Source organism: Pimephales promelas, chromosome 14 (assembly GCF_988280905.1).
Source record: "Pimephales promelas chromosome 14, fPimPro1.hap1.1, whole genome shotgun sequence".
NCBI lineage: Eukaryota > Metazoa > Chordata > Actinopteri > Cypriniformes > Leuciscidae > Pimephales > Pimephales promelas.
The window spans coordinates 942,862-970,853 of record NC_142782.1 but is presented as its reverse complement, the minus strand read 5'-3'; the positions used below and the strand labels follow the sequence as shown (position 1 = coordinate 970,853).

The window sequence follows — 27,992 nt, the reverse complement described above, 5'->3', positions numbered from 1 at the left end:
CCTTTTCTTAACAATGCACCATTAAATGAAGTTTTATTTTAAGCGGTCTCATGTAGAAATGTTTTTTTTTGTCTCCATTTTGTTGTATTTTTGCTATTCTGTATTTCTCTGTATTCTTAATTTGAGTTATTCTGTCTGTTTTAGCCTCAGATTCCCGAGAGGTCTGACAGTCTCGGGACCTTGAGTGACTCCGCTGTTGCCCGTAAGTAATGTGCGAGTGTGTGTGTGAATGTTCATTTATGGATGCAAGTATTTAAAAACACACAGAGAACGGTGTAATTAAATTAGTATAAGCTAAATTATCCATTTGGAAGACCTGTAGAAATATACTGCAGACGTTTACTGCTTTAGTTGAATCTAGAAGGCATTCGGCCTGTGATTGCTGCTTTATCTTCATTCTGTGATGACAAAAAGGGTCTGTTCACCTAAAAGGTCAGCAAATACTCACCCTCAACCTCAAGACTTTCGTTCGTCTTCGGGACACAAATTACTTTATTGTTTTTGGTTGAGCCGCGGTAGTCGCTCAGACTATTTTAACGATGTCTTTAATAACTTTCTGGGCCGGCAAGTTTCAATTACAATAGAAGCCTATGGAGGAGTGATCCAGCTCTCAGATTTAATCACAAATATCTTAATGTGTGTCCCGAAAGTGAACGAAAGTCTTACAGGGTTGAACAACATGAGGGAGAGTAATATTTTGGGGTGAACTATCCCTTTAAACGCTGATGTCTGGTGCTTCGTTTTAATGATTTTCATGATTTTTAGATTGTTTTTTTTGTATTTTGAGCACTGCATGTTGTGTTTTACTACATCCGAGCCTCTCTCTCATTCTCTGTCCATCAGCGTTCAGAAAACTCCTGAGCAGAACGGACTCCGGGGCCGAATCCGGCACGCACGCATCCAAGAGACACTTCCAGGTTACAGCCCGCCATTAACTACTACTCAAGGTCCTTGAAATCCGAGTCCGAAATTTTCATATGCGTTTTTTCGTATTCGTGATCGGGTGGCTCTGAGCTGTCGAAACACTTCTCAAAAGGCTACGGCTGCGAAAAAAAAAAGCAGAAAATCGCACACGACCTGAATTTTTTTATGACGGACGAAGGTTTCAGAGCTAGTGTGTTAAAGGAGTAGTTCACTTTTCAAAAAACATTTGCTGATAATTTACTCGCCCCCATGTCATCCAAGATGTCCACGTCTTTCTTTCTTCAGTCGAAAAGAAATTAAAGATTTTGATGAAAACATTCCAGGATTTTCTCCATATAATGGACTTCAATGGGAACCAAACGGTTCAAGGTCCAAAAGACAGTTTCAGTGCAAACTGTTCAAAGGGCTTTAAACGATTCCAGACGATGAATAAGGGTCTGATCAAGGACCCTTCGAGTCATGACTCGAAAAAAGATTCGTTCATTTTGATGAACAAGTTCGAACAGGAGAGTCACGAACGCGCATCACAGAACAGAGCAAGGCGAGCATTTGAGCTTATAAAACTTAAACTTTGTTATTTATTAATTAAATGAGTGATCGTTTCGCTTGATAAGACCCGTATTCATCGTCTGGTGTCGTTTAAAGCCCTTTGAACAGTTTGCACTGAAACTCTCATTTGGACCCCATTGAAGTCCATTATATGGAGAAAATCCTGGAATGTTTTCATCAAAAACCTTAATTTCTTTTCGACTGAAGAAAGAAAGACATGGACATCTTGGATGACATGGGGGTGAGTAAATTATCAGCAAAAGTTTTTTAAAGTGAACTACTCCTTTAACATGATGGACACTCATTTATTTTTTAACGTGTGAAAATTTCGGATGAGAATTTCTGACTGTGTGTGGAAGACCATATGATGCATATGAGATGATGTGTGTGTGTGTGTGTGTGCTGTAGATTGTGCCGACTGATTCAGACGCGTCTTCTCGTGATGCTGGAGGAGATCCGGTGATGGATCTGGAGTCTGGATCTGAGAGCAGAAACAGATCCTCGTTACAGTCAGCGAGCAAACGTTACTCGGCACCTTCAGACTTGTATCAGGTGTGAGTCACACTGCTTACTGTGCACCGTAGCGCTCGATTATGGCAAAATCATAATCACCACTGGAAGAAAAACGTCCTCAAAATAATTACGAGACAGTAATAGTCAGCAATGCAATAAGAAACGAATTATAAATAAAACTGTGATAAATACAAAAATACAAAGTAAATAGTGTTTTAAGTTTTTCAGGAACGTACAAGTAACCGTAATAGCCTACAAAAAAAAAAAATTATAATCAAATGTAAAATCACACTGTTATATAACATATATAGTCACTTACTTACAGAATATATCCTTATTAAAGCTACTTTAGTTATTCTGCCAAGATCAGATGTTTTGTTTACTGATCATTAATGACACCGACTGCAGGTTTATTAGGCCGCTGTCACTTTAAGAGCTAATGAACACATCTAATATACAGATTCAGTTATTTATACTTAATTAGGGTTATTTGCATAAACTTTTTTTTTTCGGAGTCTGATATAGCGTGTCAATATCATACATTTACATTTCTTTTGCTTTTCTTTTTTTCAGGACACACTTACTTCCTTTCCAGAGGCCAGACCCACAATGCCTTGCGCTCGGAGCTGTCAGTCAGCTGACGGGACGATGCAGTGCCTGTCCTCTGACTCAGGAGAGGATGATCCGAGCGGGTCCCCGTCCGTCAGGCCCTCGGCCCCGGCTCCGGCCCGGTCGGACTTCATGAAGCGCGCGGTGGCTTTCCTCCGCCGCTCGGGTCACAGTAGCAGCGTGCAGAGCTCTGATTCGCCCTCGTGTCCTGTGGCGAACGGACACGCCCCTTCGGTCGCAAGCCACGCCCACTCCGCGTACGTCAGCAGCGATAACGACTCTGAGTTTGAGGACGCTGACATGAAACGAGAGCTACAGAAGCTGAGGGAGAAGTGAGTAAAGCTACGTGTGCTAACACTGGCCCAGTCCCACAGGAACTCTTTAACTCGAAGTTCTTATGCACAATTCATCAGTTCACATCATTAAACTTGGTAATCTTTCACCGTCAATGTAATAATTGCTTCACTTCTGAAACAACTTTTCTTTTATGGCCAACATATAATACAGAAAAAAAATTCACCATGTGTTTATTTTCCAATTGAGTAAATCAAGTCCCCTCCTACTTTTTCCTTGATATACTGGTAAATATTGCACAAAACAAATCAATCAAAAATCACAGCCAATCAGAGGAGCGTTTGGGCGGAGTCTCTCACTTGCTACAAATTGGATAAGCACATAATGAAGTTCTCAAATAATATTACACCATTTTAATATGATTACATACTGAGTGAACAAGCTGTCGTCGTAGAATACACTTGTTTTATTCACAGTTTGAACGTTCAATTTTCAAGAATCTGAGGTGAATTATCCGTTATCCTTTCAGTACAGCTATAAAGCTCACGCAAAATGATATTCAAACTCACATTAGATGCTTTTAACATTAAATAAAGCACATAATCAGCACCTGAGATCATCACTGTTATGTATATGGTTGTTCCAATCGGCTGGCTCACACAAAAACTCTGAGTATCGCGCTGCGTCTCGTCCGGTTAGGAGTGATTAATGCATCCTGAACACCAGTGAAGGAACACCGGATCCTATAACACAGAGTAATTGTGCCAAAACAAGGGTTTTCAAGTTGTAAAAATCAAACTGTGCAATCAAACATCTGATTGTTATCCTGAGTTGAGCACTTCTACTGGGAGCAGGTGTAAGCCGCCACTCAGGATTGAACATGACGGGGTTGCCAACTTTGCTTGCTTCACTGGAGTGAGATTTCTGACTGACTAATTTATTAAAAATGCTCATTTTATTCTAAATTATTGTGCTCATTTCTCTCTTGTGTGTTTGACACAATCATGCACGTTATAGCTATAGTTGTTTCGTTGTACACGTTTACCCCAAATTTTCATAATTATAATGTGTCTTGATTGCATTAAACTGAGTTTCTCGGCACCTGGCATGGTTCAAATTAAACTCTTTTATACATAAAACATATCAAACTCCCTTAAATTGAGTCGAGTCCTTTCGTCAATGCGGTTTGCTTTGTCTTTTATCTTCCAAACTCATTTTCACTGAATTTCACTGGCCAAATAGAGCATTTCCCTGCATTTTATGGCTCGACAGTCCAGACAAGCAGATGAAAAGTGTGTTTCTCCTGCAGGCACATGAAGGAGATCTCTGAGCTCCAGGCCCTTCAGAGAGGAGAGATCGAGCGGCTGTATTCTCAGTTAGGTCGGCCCGTTCCCCCCAGCGTGGGCTTCCCGCACGCAGTGCCCCCTACAGGCCGGCGCCGCAGAGCCTCCAAACACAAGCTGAAGGGAAGCCGTCTGCTCAATCCCATGGTGCAACACCTCAGGAGCAACCGGAGCAACAGCTCAAGTATGTATGCAAGCGTCTGTGTCAGGACCAGCTTTAGTCCCCCTGTAGTCAATAATTGTGTCCCTTAAAATCACCAAAATTACATATTAAAAAATTAAAGAAATTCTTCTTGCCTGAAAATAGCTTGAAATGTGCAAATGAGCCCCGTCTCCACTCCCTCACTCAGAGATCCACTGGTTGTCGATCACACGTTGATCTGATTGGTTACAAGGTGGTTTGTGACGTCAGAAACACCAAAGCGTGTTTTTGAGACTGTCTTTGGTTCACTGCAGTTTTAAGGAGGAAATACTCAGTCCACTTATCAACTTACACACGGTGTGTGTTAAAGCATATTAAAAACACCACATACACACATAAACAACATTGAAAAGCTTTTTGACTACTGGGTTTTTTTTAAGTTTAGGTATAGGGTAAGATTAAGGGATGTAGAATATGGTCATACAGAATAAGGCTTTAATATGTGCTTTATAAGTACTGATAAACAGCCTATATCCTAGAAATATGCATGCTAAAAAGCAACAAGTTAATAGCGAGAATTGGACCCTAAAGTGTTACCATTACATGTAGTTTATTATTATTACTCAGTACCTAAATGTATAACTGCAACACGGACATCTTAAAATAGTGTAACTGAAAATTTTCAGCTCCTCAATGAAGGTTTGTTCTGAAGTCTGATCTGAACAGAAGTTCGGCTTTGTCAAGCCTACATAAAACTTAAAAGATTTATATATATATGAAGAGTTCAGATGCAAAAACTTCTAAATGCCATTTGAAATTTTCTTCTTTAATGATGATTTTTATCAAACTTGTATATTTAAGTTCAGTAATTTCACTTAAATAACAATTATTAGGTAATTATCGTTGCCATTTAAGTGAAATCACTGAACTTAATTATACAAATTTGATAAAAATGATCATTCTAGAAGAAAATTTCAAATGGCACTTAGAGGCTTTTGCATCTGAACTCTTCATATATATATATATATATATATATATATATATTAATGCTTAATATATATATATATATATATATATATATATATATATTATTAATGCTTAATAATAGCATTTTTAAATATCCCATCTCTTACTGTTTTGTGCGACCTGTGCATCTGTAATCTTTAAAGGGATAGTTCACTCAAAAATTGCAATCCACCTTTGGTGTAACTCCAGTTGAATAGGCCGTCTGCCAAAGCTAGTTGTTTTAATTTTTTAAAGTTTTAAATATGGATATTTTTCTCACAAAAATGCATGGCTTTGCTTCAGAAGGCCTTTATCAACCCTTGGAGTCGTATAAATAACTTTTATGATGAATGGATGCACTTTTTTGGGCTTCAAAATCGTGTCCTCCTTTCACTGTCATTATAAAGCTTGAAAGAGCCAGAAAAATATTTAATAAATCTTTGATTGTGTTAGTCACAAATAAGAAATATACCCCTAGGATGGCTTGAGGGTGAGTAAATATTGGGTAATTTTTATTTATGGGTGAGCGATCCCTTTAAGCCCACCAAAATGAAAGCTATCGCACTATAAAACCTCAGATTGTGTGTGTTGTCCTGCAGCCGAGACGTGCTCCAGTGCGTCGGGTTCTCCGGTCAAGAGCTCTGTGGGATCCAGCACCGCCAGTCCCGTGTCGGAACCGCTGGAGCCGGTCCAAACCCAGCAGCCCTGCTCGCTCAAGGGCTCTCTGTCCTCCGACAACATCTACAACCCCAACACACACACGCCACCCAGACAAGGTGAACACACACACACACACGCTGTCCTCTACAGTGTCCTCCGCTGCCCACGCTAGCGTCTCACTGAGAACACAATGCATGCAGTTCAATCACAGATTAAGTATTTTTCTCACTTAGTATTTTTGTTTCCAGTTCAAACATCTAAATATTCTTAATCACTAGAGAAGTAAGAAATTCTATATTGTCAAATAAATAAAATTAAGTGAGTTTTTGCTTAAACCAAGCAAAGTTATCTGCCAATGGATTAAGAAAAATAATCTTGTTTTCCATTTGAATTAAGATTTTTTTTTTCATACCCCATTGCCAGATTATTAGGTGTTCAAGCACGAAGTGCTGAAAACCTATTGTATTTGCTAGAAAGAAAAAAAAAATCCCCTAAAACGCATCGTGCAGCCCAAACCGTAAGGGCTGGAGCTCTGAAACTTTGTCAGATGGTAGGGCCTCAAATTGTGGAGAAGCTATCAGAGTATGATTCCGATTGGCCCATAGGTGGCGCTACAGCAACCAAAGTTCCTCCGCAAAGTTCCGTGAGGATCAAATTATAGGTGGCCAATGAGTGGTGTTTTACTGCCCGCTGCTGTTTAAATTATTTTTTTTTTTCACAATACTCAACTTTAATTCATAGTATAACTTTATCAATTCAATCTTTTAACATTTACAACCACATTTAGTAAAAAATGACTGTGATCCTGAAGTTGAAAATGAGTGTGTGAACTAAACTGTAGTAAATCATATTTTAACACGGTAAATTATGATAAATCATATTGGAACATGGTTAATTATGTAATATCACACTGAAATGTAGTATATCATAATAAATCATGCCTGCTACATACAACTTAATGTCTTTTGGTGCTTAAATGCCTTAAAGATCTGAATTGCTTGAACACCGATAAATGCTGCTTGCAGCTTTAATTTTGATTGTTTTTAGCAAAAACTCGATTTTGTTTATTTTAATCAGAAAACAATATGTCATTAAATGCTTCTTGATTTAAGAATATTTATATATTTGGACTGGAGATAAAAACAAGACAGAAATACTATGTAAGAAAGCATGTTTTGCAGTGTAGTGTTTGGAGCTCGGACGCAGCGAGACACTGATGTACAAGTGTCAGAGATGCCTCTCTGTGACTCATATCTCTCTCCGTCTCTGTTTGTCACATATCTCACTCACTCTCTCACACGCATGGGGTTATTTCACAGTCTCTCATGTGCTCAACTCATTTACTTCGTTTAAATGGAGTCAGACAGAATGTGACATTTAAACGGCTCCTTAATCACATGATTTCTCCGACGGCAAAGGAAGATCGCATGACGCTCATTCTGTGTATGAAACATTCTTACGGGTCAGTAGACACTTTCACACATCTACTCTTTGCCATAAATGTCTCCATTTCGAGGTCATGTGTGAGCGGGAAGGCAAATCATCTTTTGTATTTTGCCAAATTAAGGAGTTAACACAAAAGTTCTTGCTATATATGAACAAGTCTATCATATGAATAGTTTTAACTAGAGCTTGAATCTGGCTCATGTCATTTCCCTATTCCTCTGTTGTTTCCTTTCACCTCCACCTCTGAAGCGAATCGTAAAAGTCCCCAAAATATAAGGAAGAAACTGAGGAAAAGCAGCTCCCTCCGGTTGGATCGAAGGTTCACCTTCCACCTGATGTTCCTGAGTGGCCTAACCAGAGCCGTAACTTTAACCCACTAATGATAGTGGAACCTTGAGAAGATCCATAAAGAAGAATCCCCAAAAGAAGGTGTGCATCATACTCCGTTTTATTTGTTGGCGCACCCTTGGTAGCCCAGGACGTAGGAGCTGTTTACACGACAGCGTTTATTACATTTTTTATGCGTTTTGGCCGTTCATTTACATGACACCAGCGTTTTGGATGCCTGAAAACACAAACTTTTGTAAACCGGTTTCAAAGTGCACGTTTTTGAAAACTGTCTCCGTGTTTTTTTTGGGAAATAGTCTCATTTCACAACTCCCCCAGAGTTGAGTTTTACCGTTTTTGAATCCATTCAGCCGATTTTCTGATATTTAGAAGAATATCAGTAACCAGATAGTATACTATGGAAGTCAATGGGACCAGAAACTGTCTGGTGGATTCGAAAAAAAGTGGAGTATCCCTTTAAACGTATATTTGGCGTATTGTAAGAATAGGGTCTGAATACTGTAACTGATTTTATTTCTGTTTTACTGGAAGGAAGTGAATAAAAATGCAAAGCAGTCTGAATATTTTGTGAATGTATTGTTTATAATTCCACTGTAGCTCGTTAAAAAATTTCCGGCAAATAAAAGTTAAAAGTACCTGGAGAAAACGATCCGTTAACATTCAGTAAATCTGTAGCCCCTTTCACACAGCGCGTTGATCCCTGGAAATTGCTGGGAAAATGCCAGAACGCCTTCTGTGTGAACGCAAACACAGCCCGGGATCGATGCCGGGTTGGGGACGTAACATTGCTGTGTTCAGTCCCAGAACGCCCGGATCTGCCAAAATGATGGACAGCATTCAGAGTTTTCCATCACTGCTAAAAAGAAAATCTGTCAATGATGGAGAATTTCAGTTAATGCAATCCTCTGGCCAGAACCGAAGCAAGAAGGAATGATCCACATTCAAACTGTGCTCTATACACAGCAATGCAAATATCTACCACTTAGGAAAATACAGCCTCCTAGTCGCGGGAGCCCTTGCATCCAAAAGGGTCTCTGTAACCTCAGACAAAACACCTGAATTAACCTGATACCCCCAATCAAATACCAAACTCAAAGTTTCCTTCCGAGACTGTGAGAGTTAATCCACTCTGATCTGTAACTCATCCAGGAGAAACATCAGATTTAAGAAACATACCAAGACGCACCGGAAGGACCGGAAGAAGCAGACTTATCAGTGGGAAGGCATACAGATGGACCATCAGCCAATCATGAAGCCAGGCTGTTTATCCAAGAGTTGGAGGAAACAAATCAAAGAGGGAGCTGGACTCTTTCTCGTCAAATCAGACCCATGGTAGGAGGCTGCAACCTCTGTGCTCTGGGCCTCAACCCTAACCCTTCAGAGAAGATCTGCTCCCACATGCAGCTTACCTGGGATATGCACCGCCCTCAATGACGGAAGTTTGTTCTGCTTAAGAATCTGCCACACTAAACGCCTCATGGGTCACCAACACATTCGGTTTATGTAAGAAACTACTGACATGTTGTCTGTCATGAGAACCACATACCAGGCTCAAATGTCCAGAAAGAAATAACTTCCGGGCTCCACGGCTGAAAGTCACATGTAAAGGACAAGTATGGAACCCCATTCTAGTGATGGGAAGTTCGGATCACTTTACTGACTCCAAAATGAACGAATCTTGAGTCATTCCATTCATTTAAGTGGCTTTAAAGGTTATAATTTTTAACAGTCAAAGTCCCCGAACACATCCACCACGCAATCTTGATCTTATTCTGAATTGCGAAATCATTAGAAAACATCCAAAGATCATTTGCAGGGAACATAAATATTTACCGAGTCTTTTTTTCGACGTGACCGCTCATGAATGACCCATCGCTACCCCGTACTTGGAATTTGTCCTCTGTATTTACTTCATCCAAGTTAGTGCACATACATAAGGAGTAGTGAACACACACACACTCCAAACCGTGGACACACACCTGGAGCTGTGAGTAGCTATTTTGGGGGTTTCCAGTCTGTCTTGCCCAGATGACTGGACATTCTTTGTAAAGTGCGCCCAACCTTCTGATGAAGTGTTTGTCGAAACAGTCTTGTGTTGACCGAATCTGCCCATGGGGAAATGTCAAAATGCCAAGACTCAATATTTGATAAAGCTGGTGAGCTGATATATTTGCTTGACAGTGCCCAGTGTCACTGGTTAGTGCAAGAGATATGAGGGGTGTAGATTAGTTACGTGCCTCTATCAGTAGTATACCTTCCTGAAGGGGACCCTGAAGTGGCTGAGCAGCAGGAAAACCCTATCCCAAATGGAAGATTGTATGGCCTGTTTTAAATAAGGGACCCAGCATGCACCATGTAAGAACATCACTGTAAACGAGACTTGAGGCACAACTCCTGTGCTCCAAAGGCAGTGTTGCATGAAACACAAGACACATGTTTTTCCTCTAAAGGGATGCAAACTGTGGAGGAACTAGCAGAACAGAATCTCGAGGCCAGCAAGGTGAAAAGCAAATATCCTTTAGCGGGTTGACATGATTTTTCGAGACCCATGAATCAGGAACGGCTGCAGGTCAGAAGCCTTGGCTTCCCCCAGCCTCTGATGCACTTATGGGGTTTAGATTCTAGCCAACTTCAACCTCAAAGATATACATGAGAACCAGAGATGTCTCTTGGTTGGAACCAACCCTGTCTTAGAATGACTGAGCTCCTTGACTGTCTTAGGAGTCTAGTCAGCCCCTTCATCTTTATAGGCATCAGCTTGGTACACCTGGAAAGCTGGCATGGTATCCAACACCTCACCCACCTGACTGCCAGTGATAGGAATCACACTGTAGTCCTGCAGGGCTTAGACGGCCACTTCTGCCAAGATGGGGCTGAAGACGGTGAGAGATGAGTTGTAAGCTCCTCTTCAACCACATGCGTTTCAACACACCCCTGCTCCATCACGTCAGAGCGAGGCCAGTGGAGCTCTTATCAATGAGAATCACCTGTACCACACTGGTCTCGAGTCCCACGGAAGAGCTCCGGAAGGATAAAAGGAGTGATGAAAGTGCAAGATGAGAGAGGACCAGGTCTGGACTTGTGTTGTTTTGTTTGTGTGGCAGTCCTCCGTGAAGGGCTGCTGCTGTACTTTTGTTTTTTAGTATATATTTATTTTATTATTAAAGTTATGTTTACTGTTCGCAGGTTCTTGCCTCCTTCTTCCTTGAACTTGAACTTTATTACACAGAGGTAGTTGGATTTATGATCCATGCTGAAAAAAGGGCTGCTTCCAGGAGTTCAAAATCTTTTGGAAATCAAGGACCTGTAAGGAGGATATGTATTATGGCCAGCCAAAGAGCATAAACTTATTCAACTTAGACTGCACTTCTGGCTGGGCTGCATCGGTCGCCACATCCCAAAGCTAAGAATAAGCCAAAGAGGGCCAGGCTTCCTTACCACTTTGGAGAAGAGCGTTAGCCTGCCCACTGCCAAACTCCTACCAAGCATTCACTTAAAAAATCGCATCTTGAAGAAGAAAATCTGAGAGATGGTGGCACGTCTTTTTGAGGCACCAACAATGCTGTACTATTGAGGGCAGCAATAGTGTCACCACCCAATGAATTCTTGTGTGATTCTATGGGTTTCAGACAATTGCCACACTTGGAGGTTGTTCCCATAATGTTTGACAGCGTTGAGTAAACTAAAAGATGGTGGAAAAGGAAAAGGTGTCCCAACATGCTTGACCACACGCAGTCCCAAATGCTTTACTTTTTTTTCTTACTTGTGAAGTGTCGGAAAAATACCAGTCGGATTATTTGGAAACTTTTCCCATCATACTGTAGTAGTAGTAGTAACCCTTTATTGTCTTATAGTCACAAGTACCAGTAAAATTGGCCTTCAACCTGTCCATACAAACATATATACGATATGACAAGGGGGTAGATAGGACAGGAGGACAGGGAATTGAGGAAAATACAGCATGACATGAGAGGTGAGGAGAAAAAGGCAACCCCCAAGCTATGCTCCTGTAAGGAGTGCAGTGTGGGAACAGGAAAAAAAAACACCTCAGCAACATTAGCACAATCAGTACATTCTACAACATGAACAAAACTTGCAACAGTGGTGGGGAGTGGGAGATGGAGGTAGCCCAGCACAGGCAAGCAGCCATCCGGTCCGCTAGCCATTCTCGGCGCTGGTCACAGTCAGACTAGGGGGTACAAAGCGGCGAAGCCTAGAGATGGGGAGTGAATGCATATCTGTATATACAGGGGTTGGACAATGAAACTGAAACACTGGCCAATGTTGGAGGTTTCACATCTATATGCCTGGCGGCCAATCTTCAGAGTGAAGCACGGGTGGATCAGTGATGGTTTGAGCTCCAATATCATGACAATCCTGATTGTATTTGATGGACACGACACTGCCGAGGACTACCATACCCTTCTGGAGGATCATGAGCACCTGATGCTCAAACCGTGTATCAGCATGATCATGCACCAATACACACAGCAAGACTTGTGACAGAAGGGTTTGATGAAGTTGAAAGTGACGTTGAACATCTCCCATGGTCTGACAGTCACCAGATCTGAATATTATTGAGGTGTTTTGGAGGAGCGAGTCCACCAGCATCATATAGTGACCTGGACACTGTTCTGGAAGAGGAACGGCTCATAATCCCTCTGGTCACTGTGAAGGACTTCTATTTGTCAATTGGTGCTGTATTTGGATGCAAAATGAGGCCCTCACCATTCTAACAAATTATTGTGTTGTAAAACCAGGTGTTTCAGTTTCATTGTCCAACCCCTGTATATGTAAGAGTTTGTGTATGAGTAGGCCTGGAGAGTCGCTATGCCTGGCATCATAATCTAGGTGGCTCAGTCCGCAGGATTGTCATAGTGATGCACAGCAAGATACCATGGAGACAACCTTGATCAGATCCCAGACAGAGTCAACAATCACCAGGTGTCTGGGCACGCAAGAGCGGCTCACTGCAGTGCTCTTCCAGGGGAGTTGTTGTTCCAACAGCGGCCTTGGCCAAGGCCAGTGCTGGTTAAGGGCGGTCAAAAACAGATAAGATTTGGGATTGTTTGGTCTTCAGGCAAGTAGCCGCATTCAATTTACACGGCTATTCTCATGGTCCGTTTTGGTCTCCGAAACGATCCATTTGGCTTTGCAAAGCTGTGAGCTTCTCCATGATGTTATCCATATTCTGGGCCATAGACACAGTCTCAGTGCTGACAGCTCTGCCCAACACTTCAATCATGACGGGCAGCCTTGTGAGGCTTTGGACCGCTGTCACCATCTTCTTAATTCCTCGATAAACCAGGGCAATGCCTAATCCAATCAGCAGAAGACCTGTTTTCATGGTTCCGAATAGGTAGATATCTTCAACGTCCTCCACGGAAAGAGCCGCCAGACACACGACCCGCCACCTACACGTCCATCGTGTAGCCAGCTGCTGTTCCCCCGAACCCAAGCTTCTCGTCGAGAAGATGGTGTCAATTGCGTTGAGAGACCAGTTGATCCAATCAATAATTTCTTATACTTTGAGAGACTCTTTCAGCACTGCTCTCCAAACTAAGACAGTAGACTAGACGTGACGAGAGGAGCAAAGCAGGGGAGAGAAAATGCGCCGGCCTACGTTGACTTTGTTGGTGTACTTACCAGTTAATCCAACTAAATCACTTTGAGTGAATGGTTAATACAGCAATGTTACAGTACTTTAAACGTAAATGGGTTTTATGTGTGAAAGTGGCTAATGATACATAAGACTGTGACCTATTTGATCAGTTCCAGAAAAACTTTCCCATTGTTAGAAACACACAGGCACACATCTACATTAACACTTTCTGAGACGCTTGACCCGTGTTTTGGTGTGTTGCTGATATGATGCTTGTTGATGGGGTACTGATCTGAACGCTACCTGTGTCGGCTGTTACACCTGTCTCTCTCTCTCCCTCTCTCTCTCTCTTTCTCTCTCTCTCTCTCTCTCTCCCTCTTATATTCATTTCTCCACAGGCTGGACCGTTTACCACCAAACACCCGAGCGAATCACCTATAAATCTAGTAGCAAACCGCGCACTAGATTCCTCAGTGGACCCGTGTCTATGTCCATCTGTTTGTATTTGTTCTACTTTTCTTCTATTACTCATAATTCCTTTCCCCATTTCTTTCTGCTCTTCTCTCGTGATTTGCTTTGTTTTTTCTTACGTTCACTTCAACTAACACACATTCTCAGCCATTTAATTTCCATATTCATGTCAGATGGCACTTTCCATGAATATGGTACGATGTACTGCAACTGAGAAAGTCCAAAATTTCCCACAAACTAATTTGGGCATCTGTGCCTCTACAGTTGTATCCTATTCAGGAAAGACCTTCATGTCTACTCGTCCTGCCTTAAATTTGTCTTCTTTACAAATGCTTTGTGCTGGGCTGCAGCTTTGACCGATAACGTGAGCTGTCTTCCCCCAAACATGGCCATTCCCAACATTTAACTGACAGTAGAGAGAGCGTGTATGGATTTGTCTGCCAAAGCTTTTGTATCGTCTATATATCTGTACCTTCTTTCCTTTTCACTCCACGTAAAACCCCAATGAGACGATGATTGACGTGCCGTCTCATGTTTGGATTCGGAAGATGAGCTTGCCAAGGGCACGAGCAGGTTGCTGTGGAAACCATCAGGGCTGTATTTTGAATTTTTTTTTACCTCACTTCCTGTTCTCTGGCTGTTACCTGCATGATTCTACGATGACACTGTCCCAGATGCATATTATATTTACCTTGTGTTTCTGTTACTTTTAGCTTGTAGTGTTTTGTTCCTCTAGGTGAGGGTTAAACATGAATATCCCCACTAGTGCATCATAGCTGTGATTAGGAAGCTGGTTTATTTTTATACTTGGTCTCCCTCCATGTCAAAGTTATGATTTAGTCATCATTCTAACCTTCATTGTGTGGAAAATGTCCTTTCCCCCTCTTTTGTAATTTACTAGTTACATTTTAAATTTGGCATGCAGCATTTCGTTGTGTTCAAATTCCCGTTTTAAATGCTTTGTTTCTTTATTATTTTTCTTCGTTGAAATGTTAGACGATATTTGTACCGTATGACGTTTTAAAGCTTAATGTAAATTCTGTTTAAAACATTCAACAGTTTAAAAGTAACTAATGCCATGCTTTCTGGGGTGGATAAAAAGTTTTTTATGCATCCAGATGTATGTTGTTTGTTTGGTTTTAAATGGTGATTCTTTAACTCTTTCCCCGCCAGCGTTTTTGGAAAAAAGTTACCAGTCAGCATGATCATTTTCACAAAATTTTCATGGCCCCAAGAATATTTTGTTGTATGAATATCTGATCAGTCAGTATATCAAAAAGAACAGAGCCTCTGCTTTTAAACAAAAAACACATTTTATTCTAGAGTCATGTATTCTTTTTTATTAAAACTTGAATACGTTTCATAAAAAAGCAACATTTTGAACAAAAAGCTGAAAAAAATCATGTTTTCGTTCATTTGGATGGAATTCAGAGTGATGATCAAAACACATAGAATAGATCGATCCATCAACACCCTCAAAGCTTCAGTCGTTTCCTCTTCATGGATTCAACATTTCATTCAGTAAAATTAGGTAGTTTTGATTTATATGCCACGTGATGTAACATGTGCGTTAGCAATGCTTCTATCACTAGTTTCTCCTTCTTCTTCGTCTGTGATTTGATCCAGAAATTCTGTACTATTTCAGAAGATGTGTAATAGTGCCCCCTACTGTATAACAGTGGAAACACGGATTGCCGGAAAAACTCGGCAATGGCAGGGAAAGAGTTAAAAGTGGAGGTTTCAGAGAAGATCAGTTCAGTTTTAATCTTAAATGCACAGTATTTTCACTCACAGCCACAGATGCATACCATAAATGATTGAGCAACGATTCAGTTAATTAGTCTTGACTTTAAAAGACTGCATGAAATCAAAAATGGTTTTAGTCATTGTCTTTTAGCTTTAAGGTCATTTGCTCTATAGAGTCATATAAAAAAGAAAGCACACCCTCTTTAATCAAAATCATTTTTATCATACTACCTCAGATGAACAACACAATAATTTGACAAGAATGCCATTCTTTAGCAAAACCTTGGCCAAAATTGAGAAGCCATGGGTGACAAACTAAGTCTTATTGCTTCCATAGGGATTAAGTGGATAAGAAGCAGTCAGAAGCTGCAAATCAAATCCTCTTGATTACTTGATCATCTGTTGTGACCAACTCTATAAAAGCAGAAGTTTTGGTAGTTTGCTAGTCTGGAGCATTGCCAAGAAACAAAGACATCAGCAATGATTTTAGAGAAGTAATTGTTGCTGCCAATCAATCTAGAAAGGGTTACAAGGCCATTTCCAAACAATTTGAAGACCATTATTCTACAGTGACGAAGATTATTCACAAGTGGAAAACATTCAAGACAGTTGCCAATCTTCCCAGGAGTGGACAAGCAAATTTACCCCACGGTCAGAGCGTGTAATGCTCAGAGAAATCCCAGAACACCCGAGAGCTACACCTCATACTCTAGGGATCAGTTAACATGTTGAATGTTTACGTTGATGGCAGCAATTACAAAAAGACGGTACAAGTATACCATGTTTGGAAGGGTTGCCAGGACAAAGCAAAAGAACGTGGCGGCACTGCTTAGGTTTGCAAAGTCGCATCTGAACAAACCACAAGACTTCTAGAACAATGTAGTGTGGACAGAGGAGACCAAAGTGGAGATGTTTGGTCATAATGCACAGAAAACCAAACACAGCATGTCAGCACAAACTCTTCGTACCAACTGTCCATTACATTGGTGGAGGTTTGATGATTTGGACACCTTCAGTCATTGAACTATGAAGAGATTCAACCCTTGGTGTGTTACTTGGCCCTGAAGAAGACCATTTGTGGGTTGAAACATGTTGGCTTGAAACTTTTTACTATGAAATAAGCCATATTCAATAAAGGCTTTTTAACCTTCGCCTTCTCCTCATTATCCATTTATTGAGTGCCTGGGACCTGCATGTTGTTTCACCTTGTTTCATTGAGTTGACCATGAACTCCTCTGGATACTAAAGTATTCTTGAGTCAAATGTGAGGCAGACTGTCCGACAGCTAAAGCTCGGATGATACTGGGTCATACAACAGGATAATGATCCCAAGCACACCAGTAAATCTACAACAGAATGGCTAGAATCTAGGTGAAATGCTGAGCTGGGACCTTCAGAGAGCTGTACATAAACAAATGCCCACAAATATCAATGAACTGAAGCAATGCTGTAAAGAAGAGTGGGCCAGAATTCCTCCAGGACAATGTGAGAGTCATACAGAAAACGATTACTTAAAGTAGGTGGTTCCCTTTTAGTCGGTAGCCTAAACTTCAGGTAGCCCTATTATCTTAGTGTTTCGACCTATCAGAACGAGCCAATGCACATTGGCGTGCGAGATTTGTATCTGACGTCCCGCCCGGCAGCGCGAGTATAAATACGGAAGCTAATGCACGCACCTTAGTCTTGGGAGCCTTGCTTCCTGTTCTCCCTGAGAGTCTTGCTGACAATCAGATGTCAATCGCAGCATCAGAGAGGGAGCTTCAGTCTTCTGGGAATGAAGGTCTTGCTAGTGGCACCTTACTAGCCCAACCGGACCTGGTTCCAAGAACTGATGGTCCTCGCGACAGCCCCTCTTTGGCCCATTTCTCTTAGGAAGGACCTACTTTCCGTATGGCACCCGCATCCAGACCACTGGAAACTCCATGTCTGGTCCCTGGACGGATGTGGAGGTTCTAGGTGACCTACCCTAGGTGGTGGTAGACACTTCCGCTAGAGCCTGAAGTGGAACCTGTTCATTGAGTGGTGTTCTTCCTAACAGAAGATCCCCAGAACTTGCTTGATCAGATCAGTGCCTTCTTTCCTGCAAGATGGGTTGGAGTGAAGGCTGTTTCCTTCCACCCTCAGAGTGTATCATGCCGCAATCACTATTGAGGGTATGTCCCTGGGAAAGCACGACCTGATCATCACCACTCTATTCTCCTTGCCCTCACTCGATCCCCTCTTGTGACTTCTCTCTGGTGTTTATGGCACTGCAGAGAGCACTCTTCTAGACTTCGCAGTCAGCAGAATTAAAAATTCTGTCTTGGAAAACATGACTCATGGTTGCATTGACCTCCAAGAGGGTAGGAGACCTGCACGCATTTTCGGTTGACAAATCATGCCTAGAATTCAGGCTGGCCTAATCTCACATTATTCTGAGACCCCGGCCTGGATATTTGCCCAAGGTTCCTACCACTCCCTTTCAGGACCAGGTGGTGAACCTGCATGGTACGACTCCCTGCGGTGAGCCCGTGTCTTTCCCTTTGCAGAGTCCGCTCTGCCGTCACTGTCCGGTGTTGTCTTCCCCCTATATAGGCTGGAGCCACCCCAGTGACACTTCATTATTAAACTGCCCTGTCGGCCAGTCCCTATGTGTAACTCCAACATTATACCTCCCTACGGGCAGGATGTGGTCTCCGCAGCGTTCCTCTCCTCTGGAAGCGCACGCTTCCCCAGTGTTATCCAAGAGTCTCCCTGAAGTGATCCCAATTACATCGATGACGTCGATGTGACATCTCCGGGAACGAGGGTTACATACCTTACTGAGGCGTTTTAGAAGCTACGGAATGATGGGGTGTACTTTAGTTTTATTACACATGCCTTCTCCATTTTTTTAAAACATTGTCACGTGTTGTTCATCTGAGGTTTTATTTACTTAATTTTAAGGTCTGCTAAAGACCAGATGATATTTTATGTCCTGATACATAAAACCATAGAATTCAAATGACTGTATGTATCATTCCAATATGACCATGAGTAGAGGATAAGAAGGTTGCCCTTAATTATAAACACTACATTTCCAAATCTAAAGCCAACACAAGAAAATGTTTTGACAGCTGCCACTGGATCTTAACTGAAGGTGAAGCTGGTGGTTAGAAGTCCATCCACCGTATGATCAGCCATGACTTTGGCCAAACCAACATCCTGTTTCAATACGACCTAATTAGGAAAGAATGTTTTTGTGCCCATCAAATCATTTCATGGGGTCTTTAAAGTAGGACATTTTAGTCAAACAAAAGTGTTGGACCTCATTCAGGGTCCAGGCTTGAAGGTTGTCTGCACATAATGCCTTTTTTTAGCTCATGAGCTATTCAAACATGTCACCCACCGACACCTCATGAGATCACAGATGAAGCCTCCCTGCACCTGATTCTGTATCCGTTCACTGATTGGTCGCTATGTTTTCTTGTGCAGCAGCTTGTCCAATGGGCTGTGCCGTGTGCTTTTCTCCGCCCCCTAACGTCTCTGTCTTTGCTGTTTTGCTCTTGTAGGGTCCACTCTGAAACGACTATGTCTAGGGAAAGAGCACAACAGTAGTAAATATCCCACTCCTTTCTTCTACGCCCCAGTCCCTCTTTCTTTCTTTCTTTCTTTCTTTCTTTCTTTCTTTCTTTCTTTCTTTCTTTCTTTCTTTCTTTCTTTCTTTCTTTCTTTCTTTCTTTCTTTCTTTCTTTCTTTCTTTCTTTCTTTCTTTCTGTTTTTCGTTGGCATGAGCGATTGCCTGTGTGTTAAGTGCTTGCCATTTGCGACAGAAGATTGTGAAATGTGCACTGATTCTTTATATTCGTTTGAATTGTCTTTTTTCTAGTGCATGGTTGATGCAGTCAAGTGCTTATTGAAACCTCTATGATTTCTGTATTCCTGGTCATTTAAGTGCATTTGTGTATTGCTTTGTTCTTTGTTTGGTTCTGTAATCATCCAGCTGCGTGATTTTAGTCTAGAAACAAGTGCACAACAAGAAACACACAAAGATACAATCAGATCCATCAATACATTTCAAGTATACCCAGTGTCTGTTCTCTCATTGGGAACAAACCCCAGTAAGCAAGGGGTTGATGGATATCTGTGACTCTTGAACCAAGTGTTATTCAAAGGTCCGACCTCAAACTTTTGAATGGTTAATTCAAATTGTACCAATTAAAAAATTGGTTTTGAATCAAGTAATTATCGAAGTAAAAAATTACACCTCTAGTAATGCGTAATGATCAACCATGATATTAGCCACACTTCACTGCGTAACGTGACGAATCTCATTATCTGTCAGTAAGCAGCGGATTGGTTACAGAAGACTTCAGGGTGAATTCTCTGAGCTTGAGGTCTTTCTCTGTGTCTTTCTCAGGGTCTCATAACGCTGGAGCTTCATCATCATCATCATCCGCAGCCGTGCCGTCTTCATCGCCTCGGCCAATCACGGCGCTCGTCCAGGCTCAAGCCAACAACAGCAACAACAAGACTGGCACATTCACTGACGACCTACACAAGCTGGTTGATGATTGGGCGAAAGAGACTCTTGCCTCCGCCCCTCAGCTCCGCCCCTCTGTGTGTCAGATCAGACCGCAGAGATCGCATCAGTCCTTCCAGACCAGCCACACTGCAATGGCCAGAGTCCCCAATCAGGTACCATATAAGGTTTGTCATCCAGAATCTTCGAGGATGTTTTTTTTTTCTTCATGTTCATCTTTCTATAGTGAATAATGTTTCTGTTTGATCATGAAAAAGCTCTGCAAAGCTCCTGTTCTTCTTTATATCAGTGTCAGTGTTTCTGAACTCCTGGAACGCCTCCATTGTAGTCTTGAGTTTCTTACGGGAACAAACACATCACAATATTCCTCATTTAAACAATTTATACGCAAAATAAAGGGGCGGGGCCTGGGTGAGTGAGTTAGTAGTGTGTTAAACTGGATGTTATGGAAAGGGGTGGGGCATTTCCCAAACACACTCGAAGCACTCGACCAATCACAACACACTGCTCCAGCCGACCAATCAGAGCATAGTGTGCTTTTCAGAAGGAGGGGCTTCATAGAGACAGGAAGTAAACCGAGCGTTACTGACAGACTGGGAAGAGAGGAGCCGCAACAATGGAGAATATGAGGGAACTCTAAGGGAATTTTTTAAGGCCAGTGTGGTCACATTTACCATTGCTCTGCAAAATTTCAATACCGATATCCAGCTATTTGGGAAAAAGCTTGCCATGTTGATACAGTTCATGTTCGCGCAAATTCACCACACTGATCAAGAGAAAGCTGCTTAGGGTTTCATACATCTCTACACTATTTTCTTTAAATTTTCTTGAAATCAAGTATTCAGTGCTGAGAATGGAAAATGTACTTGTGTTACGTTCTAACCAAGCGGCCACCTTCCGGTCTCTCTCTTGAATCCAACATGGAAGTGACTTAAACAATATTATTGATCCGTGTTTTACTACTTTCATGTTATCACTGTAAAGCTGCTTTGATACAATCTGTATTGTGAAAAGCGCTATATAAATAAATGTGACTTGACTTGACTTAAACTGCAATTCATCGACTGGCCACTAGAGAGACGCTGCAAAAGAGAGTCAATGCCACAGATGCCCATGTTAAAATGCCCAAATTTACAGCAGAAATAAATATGTTTACAACCTGGTGCAAAAAAGTGGTTTTGGTCTATATAGCTAAATTTACCCTTCATGACGACTGTGAGGGGGGGATTTCTCATCTCAAGTCATCTGTTTAAATTATATTAAGTCTTAAAGTTCTGCATAATTAAGGGTGTGGCCACTTGAGTGACAGGTGGATTGCCGCTGATGTCACTACTAGCGTCACGACACCTCAGCTAATCAGCCTCGCCTTCGTTAATCCGGGAATGACGCGCTGCCAAGATGGCGACGGCCGGCTCCGCCCACTTTAAGCTTCAAAATTGCTTTCAGAAACCAACGGGTGACGTCACACACTAAGGCCAATATTTTTTTACAGTCTATTGTTCTGACGAGTCACGGGCAGTCAGTTCCGCGAACTGGTTCTTTTGGACAGTTCGTTTCAATGAACCAGTTCAAAAACGTAAAACATCACGTAATCACGCAATGACATTAATAATTCTCTGATTAAAGCATATAAAGCGAATAAACAAACCATGAGAAAGCATAAAGCAGAGTTATTTGATCTTCTCTTCTAGATGAGAGGCTCAATCCCTGCGGCGGCTGTGAAGCTCCATCTACCCCTGTCCTGCCCGCTGTCGGCAGCTCTGGGTCCCATCATGCCTCACGGCATCACCAGCGGCCCGGCGCCCGTCATCCAGCGGGGCGGATACCTGATGCCCGCCGCCCCCTTCGCTGGGATGATGCCAGCTCCTGTGTATCCACACCAGTGGCCCGGTTTGCCCAGTCCGGTGGGAATGTTTGGCACGGCCGTGATGGTCCCGTATCCGACCATGGCCAGCCCGGCACTGCAGACGTTTCCTCTGGTGGTCAAAAGCCCAGACGCCCCAATGTGCCCCAGCAAAGCCAGGACTGCATGAGCGCTTCAAACTGTGTTCTGCGTAAGGCGAATCAATGCAGACGGATAATCACGCAGACTCAACTCGTTTTTAACTTCAGGATCAACCACAATCTCTCCTCCGTGTGTGTGTGCTTTAGATCGCTGTTGGATGGTGGACGGACGCGTCTGTACAAAGCCTTTGAGCCTGTAAATATGAGGTGTGTGTGTGTGTGGGCATGAGGAGTGTGTTGATGTCTCAATCCAGTCCTGTGGGCGCCGCTTGCACGTTTGTCTGGTTTTAACTTTTAGCTCTTATGTTTGAATATGAATTGAGGAGTTGTTAGTGTAGACCTTATTCAGAGCAGCGCCATGACAGGTATGAAAGTGAGGCTGTGAGGGATAGACTTACCGTGTTTCCAATGGCATCCGCTGTAAAAAGCTGAATAAAGCTCCTAGATTACTTACAATTTTCCACAGCTTACATTCTCGGGAGTTTTTTGTCAACTGAAATTTCTTGGAAAGATATTTTTCCAGTGTTTCATGAGCAGAATGATCCGAAAACACATTAAATAACAGTACAGTCCATTGAAGAGATGCAAGTCTATCCCTCACAGCCTCGCTTTTAATCTCATTAAAAATCAAAGATGGCGCAGCTGTGAATAAGGCGTGTTAAGGTTTCGGCTGAGATTAGGCCTTCAAATATAATTGAATTCAATAATCAATAATCATTTTGCTGATTGACTAAAACCTCGGGATGCAGAAACACGAGCAGAATAAATGTAGTCGTTCTCATCTAAATCTGATGACGGTTTGTGTAAGAATGGAAATTCTGCTCATGTTTTATGAAAGCGTCCCAGTGCTGAACATTGATTATGGTCCTGCTTTCCAATCATACGCGGTTCATTCATTTACAGCACTTTCATTGGCCGTTTACAGAAATATCCAGCGATTTCACACCACAGGACAAAATCCCTACTTTAAGAAACAATTCAGGATGATGTAGTGCCTTGATCGCTCATCGGTTTTCCCTCCAAAGATATGAATTGGTTCCTAATGCAATGGTGTTTTTTTGCATAATCTTTTTTAAATTTACGTCCCCTTTCAGTTGAAGCGAGTTTGCATTGAATAAACTTAATAATTGAAGTGTAGGTAGTATCCAGATTGGTGAACGAATGCGGTTGATGTCTGGGTTTCTGATGGGTTACAATCATTCATAAGCAATACTGCACTAAGCACAGAGTCACACACGCATTTGAGGAACGACTGGTTTCCATTGCGATGATCTGATGAACGATGCATGCCATCAAAGCGTCGCAGACACCCAAACACAGAGTTAAGAAGTACTGTGTAAACGTGCTCTTATAAGTGCGCCGCCTTCCCTCTTTACAGCGCAATACAGGGACTGAATGCAGGTTTGACTCTGAATGTGTGTCAAGATGACATTGCATGTGATTCGACCTCCTTGTGACGTGCTGCATTATCCCAACCCGTGATGTGAACTTTGACAAACTACTTTACATTTGACCAGATGGAAGATTTTTATTTGCTTTGCGTTTATTCCTTCTTGCACAGTGTTCATGATGTTGAGTTTTCATGCCTTTTAAGAGGGCAGTGCAAGTGTTAGTCATGACTCGTATTTATTGTTGTTTTTCATAAAAGCGATCCAGCATGAGAAAGAGCAAGCGTTTGAACACTAGCTCACACGTATTAGCATCCAAAATCCACATCCCAACATGAACTCTGGTTTTATTTGTATGTTTGTATGATTCAATCTTTAGTCAGGGTTATATTTCTATTATAACTGCCAAACTGTGAATTGTACAGTCCTCTAGTATTTATTTCCTCAGTGTTTGTTTTGCTGCAGCTTCTGTCCTGTAATGTGTTTTTCATGCATTTGTATTGGATGCTAATCAATGATCTGCAGGAGAAACGTTTCTGATATTCTGTTATTAATGCTGATAATATATCTGGCAATAATTACTCCACTTTGCCATGTTTGTGTCTCACCGATCTGATGGTTATGGACTTTTCCCGCTCTTTTCTCTGTGAATGATTGCTTCACCCTTCTCCGCATTAGTTTGCTCCGCTCAGATCCCAACGCACTCACGACACAGACTGTGTACAAGTTTAATTAAGAATAAATACATATTTTGTGCTTAATAGCTACTGTGTTTTAGTGTTTTTTCACAGGCGTAAACAGTGATTATCTGAGCTGTGCTCTTCAGGTTCAGGTACACTGTAAAAAAAAACGTAAATAAAAAGTAAGTAAAACATTTGATTAAAGTCAAATCATCTTCATTTATAAAGCACGTTTAACAATATAGATTGTTTCAAAGCAGTTGTACGGTGATAATGTTACAGAAGAGGCTCCCGCAACGCCTTCTCCGCACCACCCATACACCGTAAAAGAAATGGACACAGCGACCCCATTGATTTCAACTGAGAAAATTAAAGAATTGAATTGATTTGTTGAACCCGAGAAGTCCATGATGTCAGCCGACCACAAGAGGGCAGTAATGTAATGCATTGAGTTAATTCACATTGATGACAAAAGTGGAGCTTGGATTGTCACACTCCCAAGTCAGCGTACAGACATAGACTTTAAAATTAACACAGGCGCTGACATACGTGTCATTTCTGAGAAAACCGTCTCAGTTTTGAAGTACAAACCAAAACTTAACAAAGTCAATGTGAAACTTGAGAGCCCAAGAACATTGCAATACAAAAGTCAGTTCAGAGTTAAGACTACCTTTAAAGATGAGCTGTATATTTTTGAAGGATTTGTGGTGACTGGTCCCCATGTAAACAATCTCCTGGGTCGTGATGCAGCGTGTGAAATGGGTATAGTTAAGAGGCTAGATTTCCGATCGAAAGAAGACAGGGCAAATAAGGATTTGTGTGGATCTAAAACAACTAAATAAAGCTGTAAAAAGAGAGAAATTTGTGCTGCCAACAATTGACGACATCCGTCCTACACTAGCACACGCTGAAGTTTTCTCCCTTCTCGATGCAGCTCGGGGATTCTGGCGGCTTCCACTGGATATGGACTCTGCTAAACTGACAACGTTCATTACTCCTTTTGGAGAATATTATTTCCGCAGGCTACCGTTCGGTATCACCGGCGCACCAGAAATCTTCCAACGGGAAATGTTGGTAATCCTCAAAGACCTTTGAAACTTGTCAGGTGAAACAACACGTGCTTGTCTAAAGATCATGTTTGCACGATGGGGCTGTCCCAATGTTCTCCTTACCGACAACGGCCCACAGTTTAGTGGAAGTGCTTTCAAAGACTTCGCTAAAGACTGATTTTCAGCACATTACTTCAAGCCCTTATTATGCCCAGTCAAATGGAGAAGCTGAAACGATCCTGAAACAGTCACACCCATTCACAGCGTTGATGAGCTACACCCATTCAAGCTACAGGCGTAAGTCCAGCTCAGCTGATGATGGGAAGACAAATAAGAACTACAGTTCCCACAGTGGAGTCTCACCTGCGACCTGAATGGCCTGATCTGCGGCAAGAGAGAAAAGCTGAACAAAAGATGAAAAGTATTACAACAAAAGAAACGGTGTTAGGACATTACCAGAGCTTCCACTAGGAACTGTTGCAGTCGAGCTGGATGCTGGAAGAGGTCGTTTAGGATCTGGGACTATTCTCAGAAAGTGTGAATCACCTCGGTCTTACCTCATCCAATCTGAAACTGGAGTATTTACACGAAATCGTCAGTGACACTGAACCAGCATCTACTTCAGTTCAACAAACTATTAAGTTCATGGTCAAAGTCAACTTGTAACTGAGCCGGATAACGTCCCAGACAGTGCAGTGCAGTAAGAACAACCAGGATCTGATCTACTTGAGTCTGATTTCAGTCACACTACAGTTATGGAGCTTTTCCACTGCTGGTACGGATCAGTACAGTTCGGCTCACTTCGCTTTTCCACTGTGTGGTACGACTCGTCTCGGCACGGCTCGCTTTAGCTCGGTTTGCTTTTCCACTGCAGTACCGCTTCAAAGTGGGTGGGATTGTAGTCTGACCGTTATAGTTTATCCGCTCCTCGGCGACCAACGAGAGGAACGTCTGCACTTCGTCCACTGACCACGATTCAGCCATTTCTTTTTGGAAGTTTTCTTTCTTTGTTTTTTCTTCAAGCAAGTCAAGCAAGTAGTTTTAAAACAGGTGCTACAGCGGTGGCTGTGACTGGCTAAAGTGGCTATTTCGCAAATACAATGACGCTGGTAGTGACGATTCTGTCTGACCAATCAGTGATCTGCAGTGTGTTCACGTCACATTTTAGTATCGGTACAGTACGCTTGGACCCTCAACAGAGGTGGTACCATTTAAAGCGAGCCGAAGCGAGCCGTACCGTACCGCACCATGCAATGGGAAATGCCACAAGTGAGCCGTCCTGAGCCGAGCTGTACCATACCATAGATTAGATAGATTAAGTTTATTTATCCTTGCGGAAAATTGTCCTGCACCTACAGTACATCTGATACATTTAGACAATTTTACATGACAGAATACAACATTCCCTCATCCCCACCGCACCCCTACACACACACAGCATCAGGACTGAAGACTCAAAGAAACCTAATTAAAGTGCTATTAGTGCTATTAAAGTGCAGTCCTACAGGTAACTTCTTGTTCATCAAAGTGATGCTAGTTGGAATAAATGATTTACTGGCTCGATTTGTCTGGAAATAAGGTAACCTAAACCTTCTCCCTGATGGCAACACCTCGTATGCCCGGTGTAAGGGATGTGACGTATCTTTATTAATAGCTATACCTTTCTTCAACACTCTTCTTTCACAGGTAATAGCCATACTGTCTAGTTTATGCCCCGTGACCTTACTGGCCAGGTTAAATATCTTGCTCAATCTATTTTTGTTGGTCACTGACAAAGAGAAATACCATGCAACGCAACAGAAAAGTAGCATGCTCTCCACAGATGAGTGATAGAAAAGTAACATCATATCTCTATCCACTCTAAACTGTCTCAGTCTCCACATAAAGTACAGTCTCTGCAGCCCCTTTTTATAGATGGTGTCGGTATTACTATTCCACTGCAACTTATGATCTATTATTGTGCCTAAGTACTTGTGCTCTGCAACAATAGCCACATCCTCTCCATCTATAACCAAGCACTGGTGTGGCTGGTTATCCATTATAATGTCCTTTGTTTTCTTTATGTTTAGAAGAAGACAGCTGGACCTGCACCAGTCTGCGAATGAATTCACCCAGGCCATATAATTGGTCTCATCACAATTCTGTATTAACCCCACTATTGCAGTATCGTCTGCAAATTTTATTGTGAGATGCTCGGATGTATTACTTCTACACTCGTTGGTGTAAAGAGTGAACAATACTGGTGAGAGGACACTGCCTTGTGGGGATCATGTGTTGGTCATAATCTGAGAAGACACAGCTTCATTTGCCCTGAAACACTGTGTTCTCTCCGTCAGAAAGGACTCAACCCACCTGATTATATTATTTACCCCTAACTGCCCCAGCCTCTCCATCATAATGTGAGGCCTGATGGTATTAAAGGCAGAGGAGAAATCTATAATATCGTTTGGGCTCATCCAGATGGCAATAGATATTATGGAGCATATACAGAAGTGCGTCATCTGTACTACGCTTATTCCTATAGGCAAACTGTAAAGGGTCGATATTACATTGCACATCATTTAGAATATATCTAGGCTCTTCATCACTATTGATGTAAGGGCAACGGGACGGTAATCATTTAAAGGGGTCATGAACTGGCTTTTTATATTTTATTATATTGTTGTCTTAGGTCAATTTATGAAGTTCGCTTGGTTTTTGCATTCAAAAACATCAAAT

General features: G+C 41.9%; 1 protein-coding gene across 8 annotated transcripts in view; it reads left to right on the top strand.

The window, feature by feature from the left end:
* Positions 1–24,308, top strand: part of LOC120481257 (serine/threonine-protein kinase WNK2) — a 60,970-nt gene extending 36,662 nt beyond the window's left edge. For 4 of the 8 annotated variants that reach the window (XM_039674803.2, XM_089119209.1, XM_039674802.2 and 1 more), the window contains 10 exons: positions 145–202; positions 844–917; positions 1,882–2,025; positions 2,560–2,927; positions 4,199–4,416; positions 5,979–6,155; positions 13,834–13,932; positions 19,183–19,227; positions 20,031–20,320; positions 21,845–24,308. In XM_039674803.2, coding sequence (XP_039530737.2) covers positions 145–202; positions 844–917; positions 1,882–2,025; positions 2,560–2,927; positions 4,199–4,416; positions 5,979–6,155; positions 13,834–13,932; positions 19,183–19,227; positions 20,031–20,320; positions 21,845–22,186 — 1,815 coding nt within the window. In that variant the 3' untranslated portion in view covers positions 22,187–24,308. The remainder of the gene's footprint in view (positions 1–144; positions 203–843; positions 918–1,881; positions 2,026–2,559; positions 2,928–4,198; positions 4,417–5,978; positions 6,156–13,833; positions 13,933–19,182; positions 19,228–20,030; positions 20,321–21,844) is intronic. The other 4 variants (XM_039674804.2, XM_039674806.2, XM_039674805.2 and 1 more) reach the window with 4 other exon arrangements.
* The last annotated feature ends 3,684 nt before the right edge of the window (positions 24,309–27,992 follow it).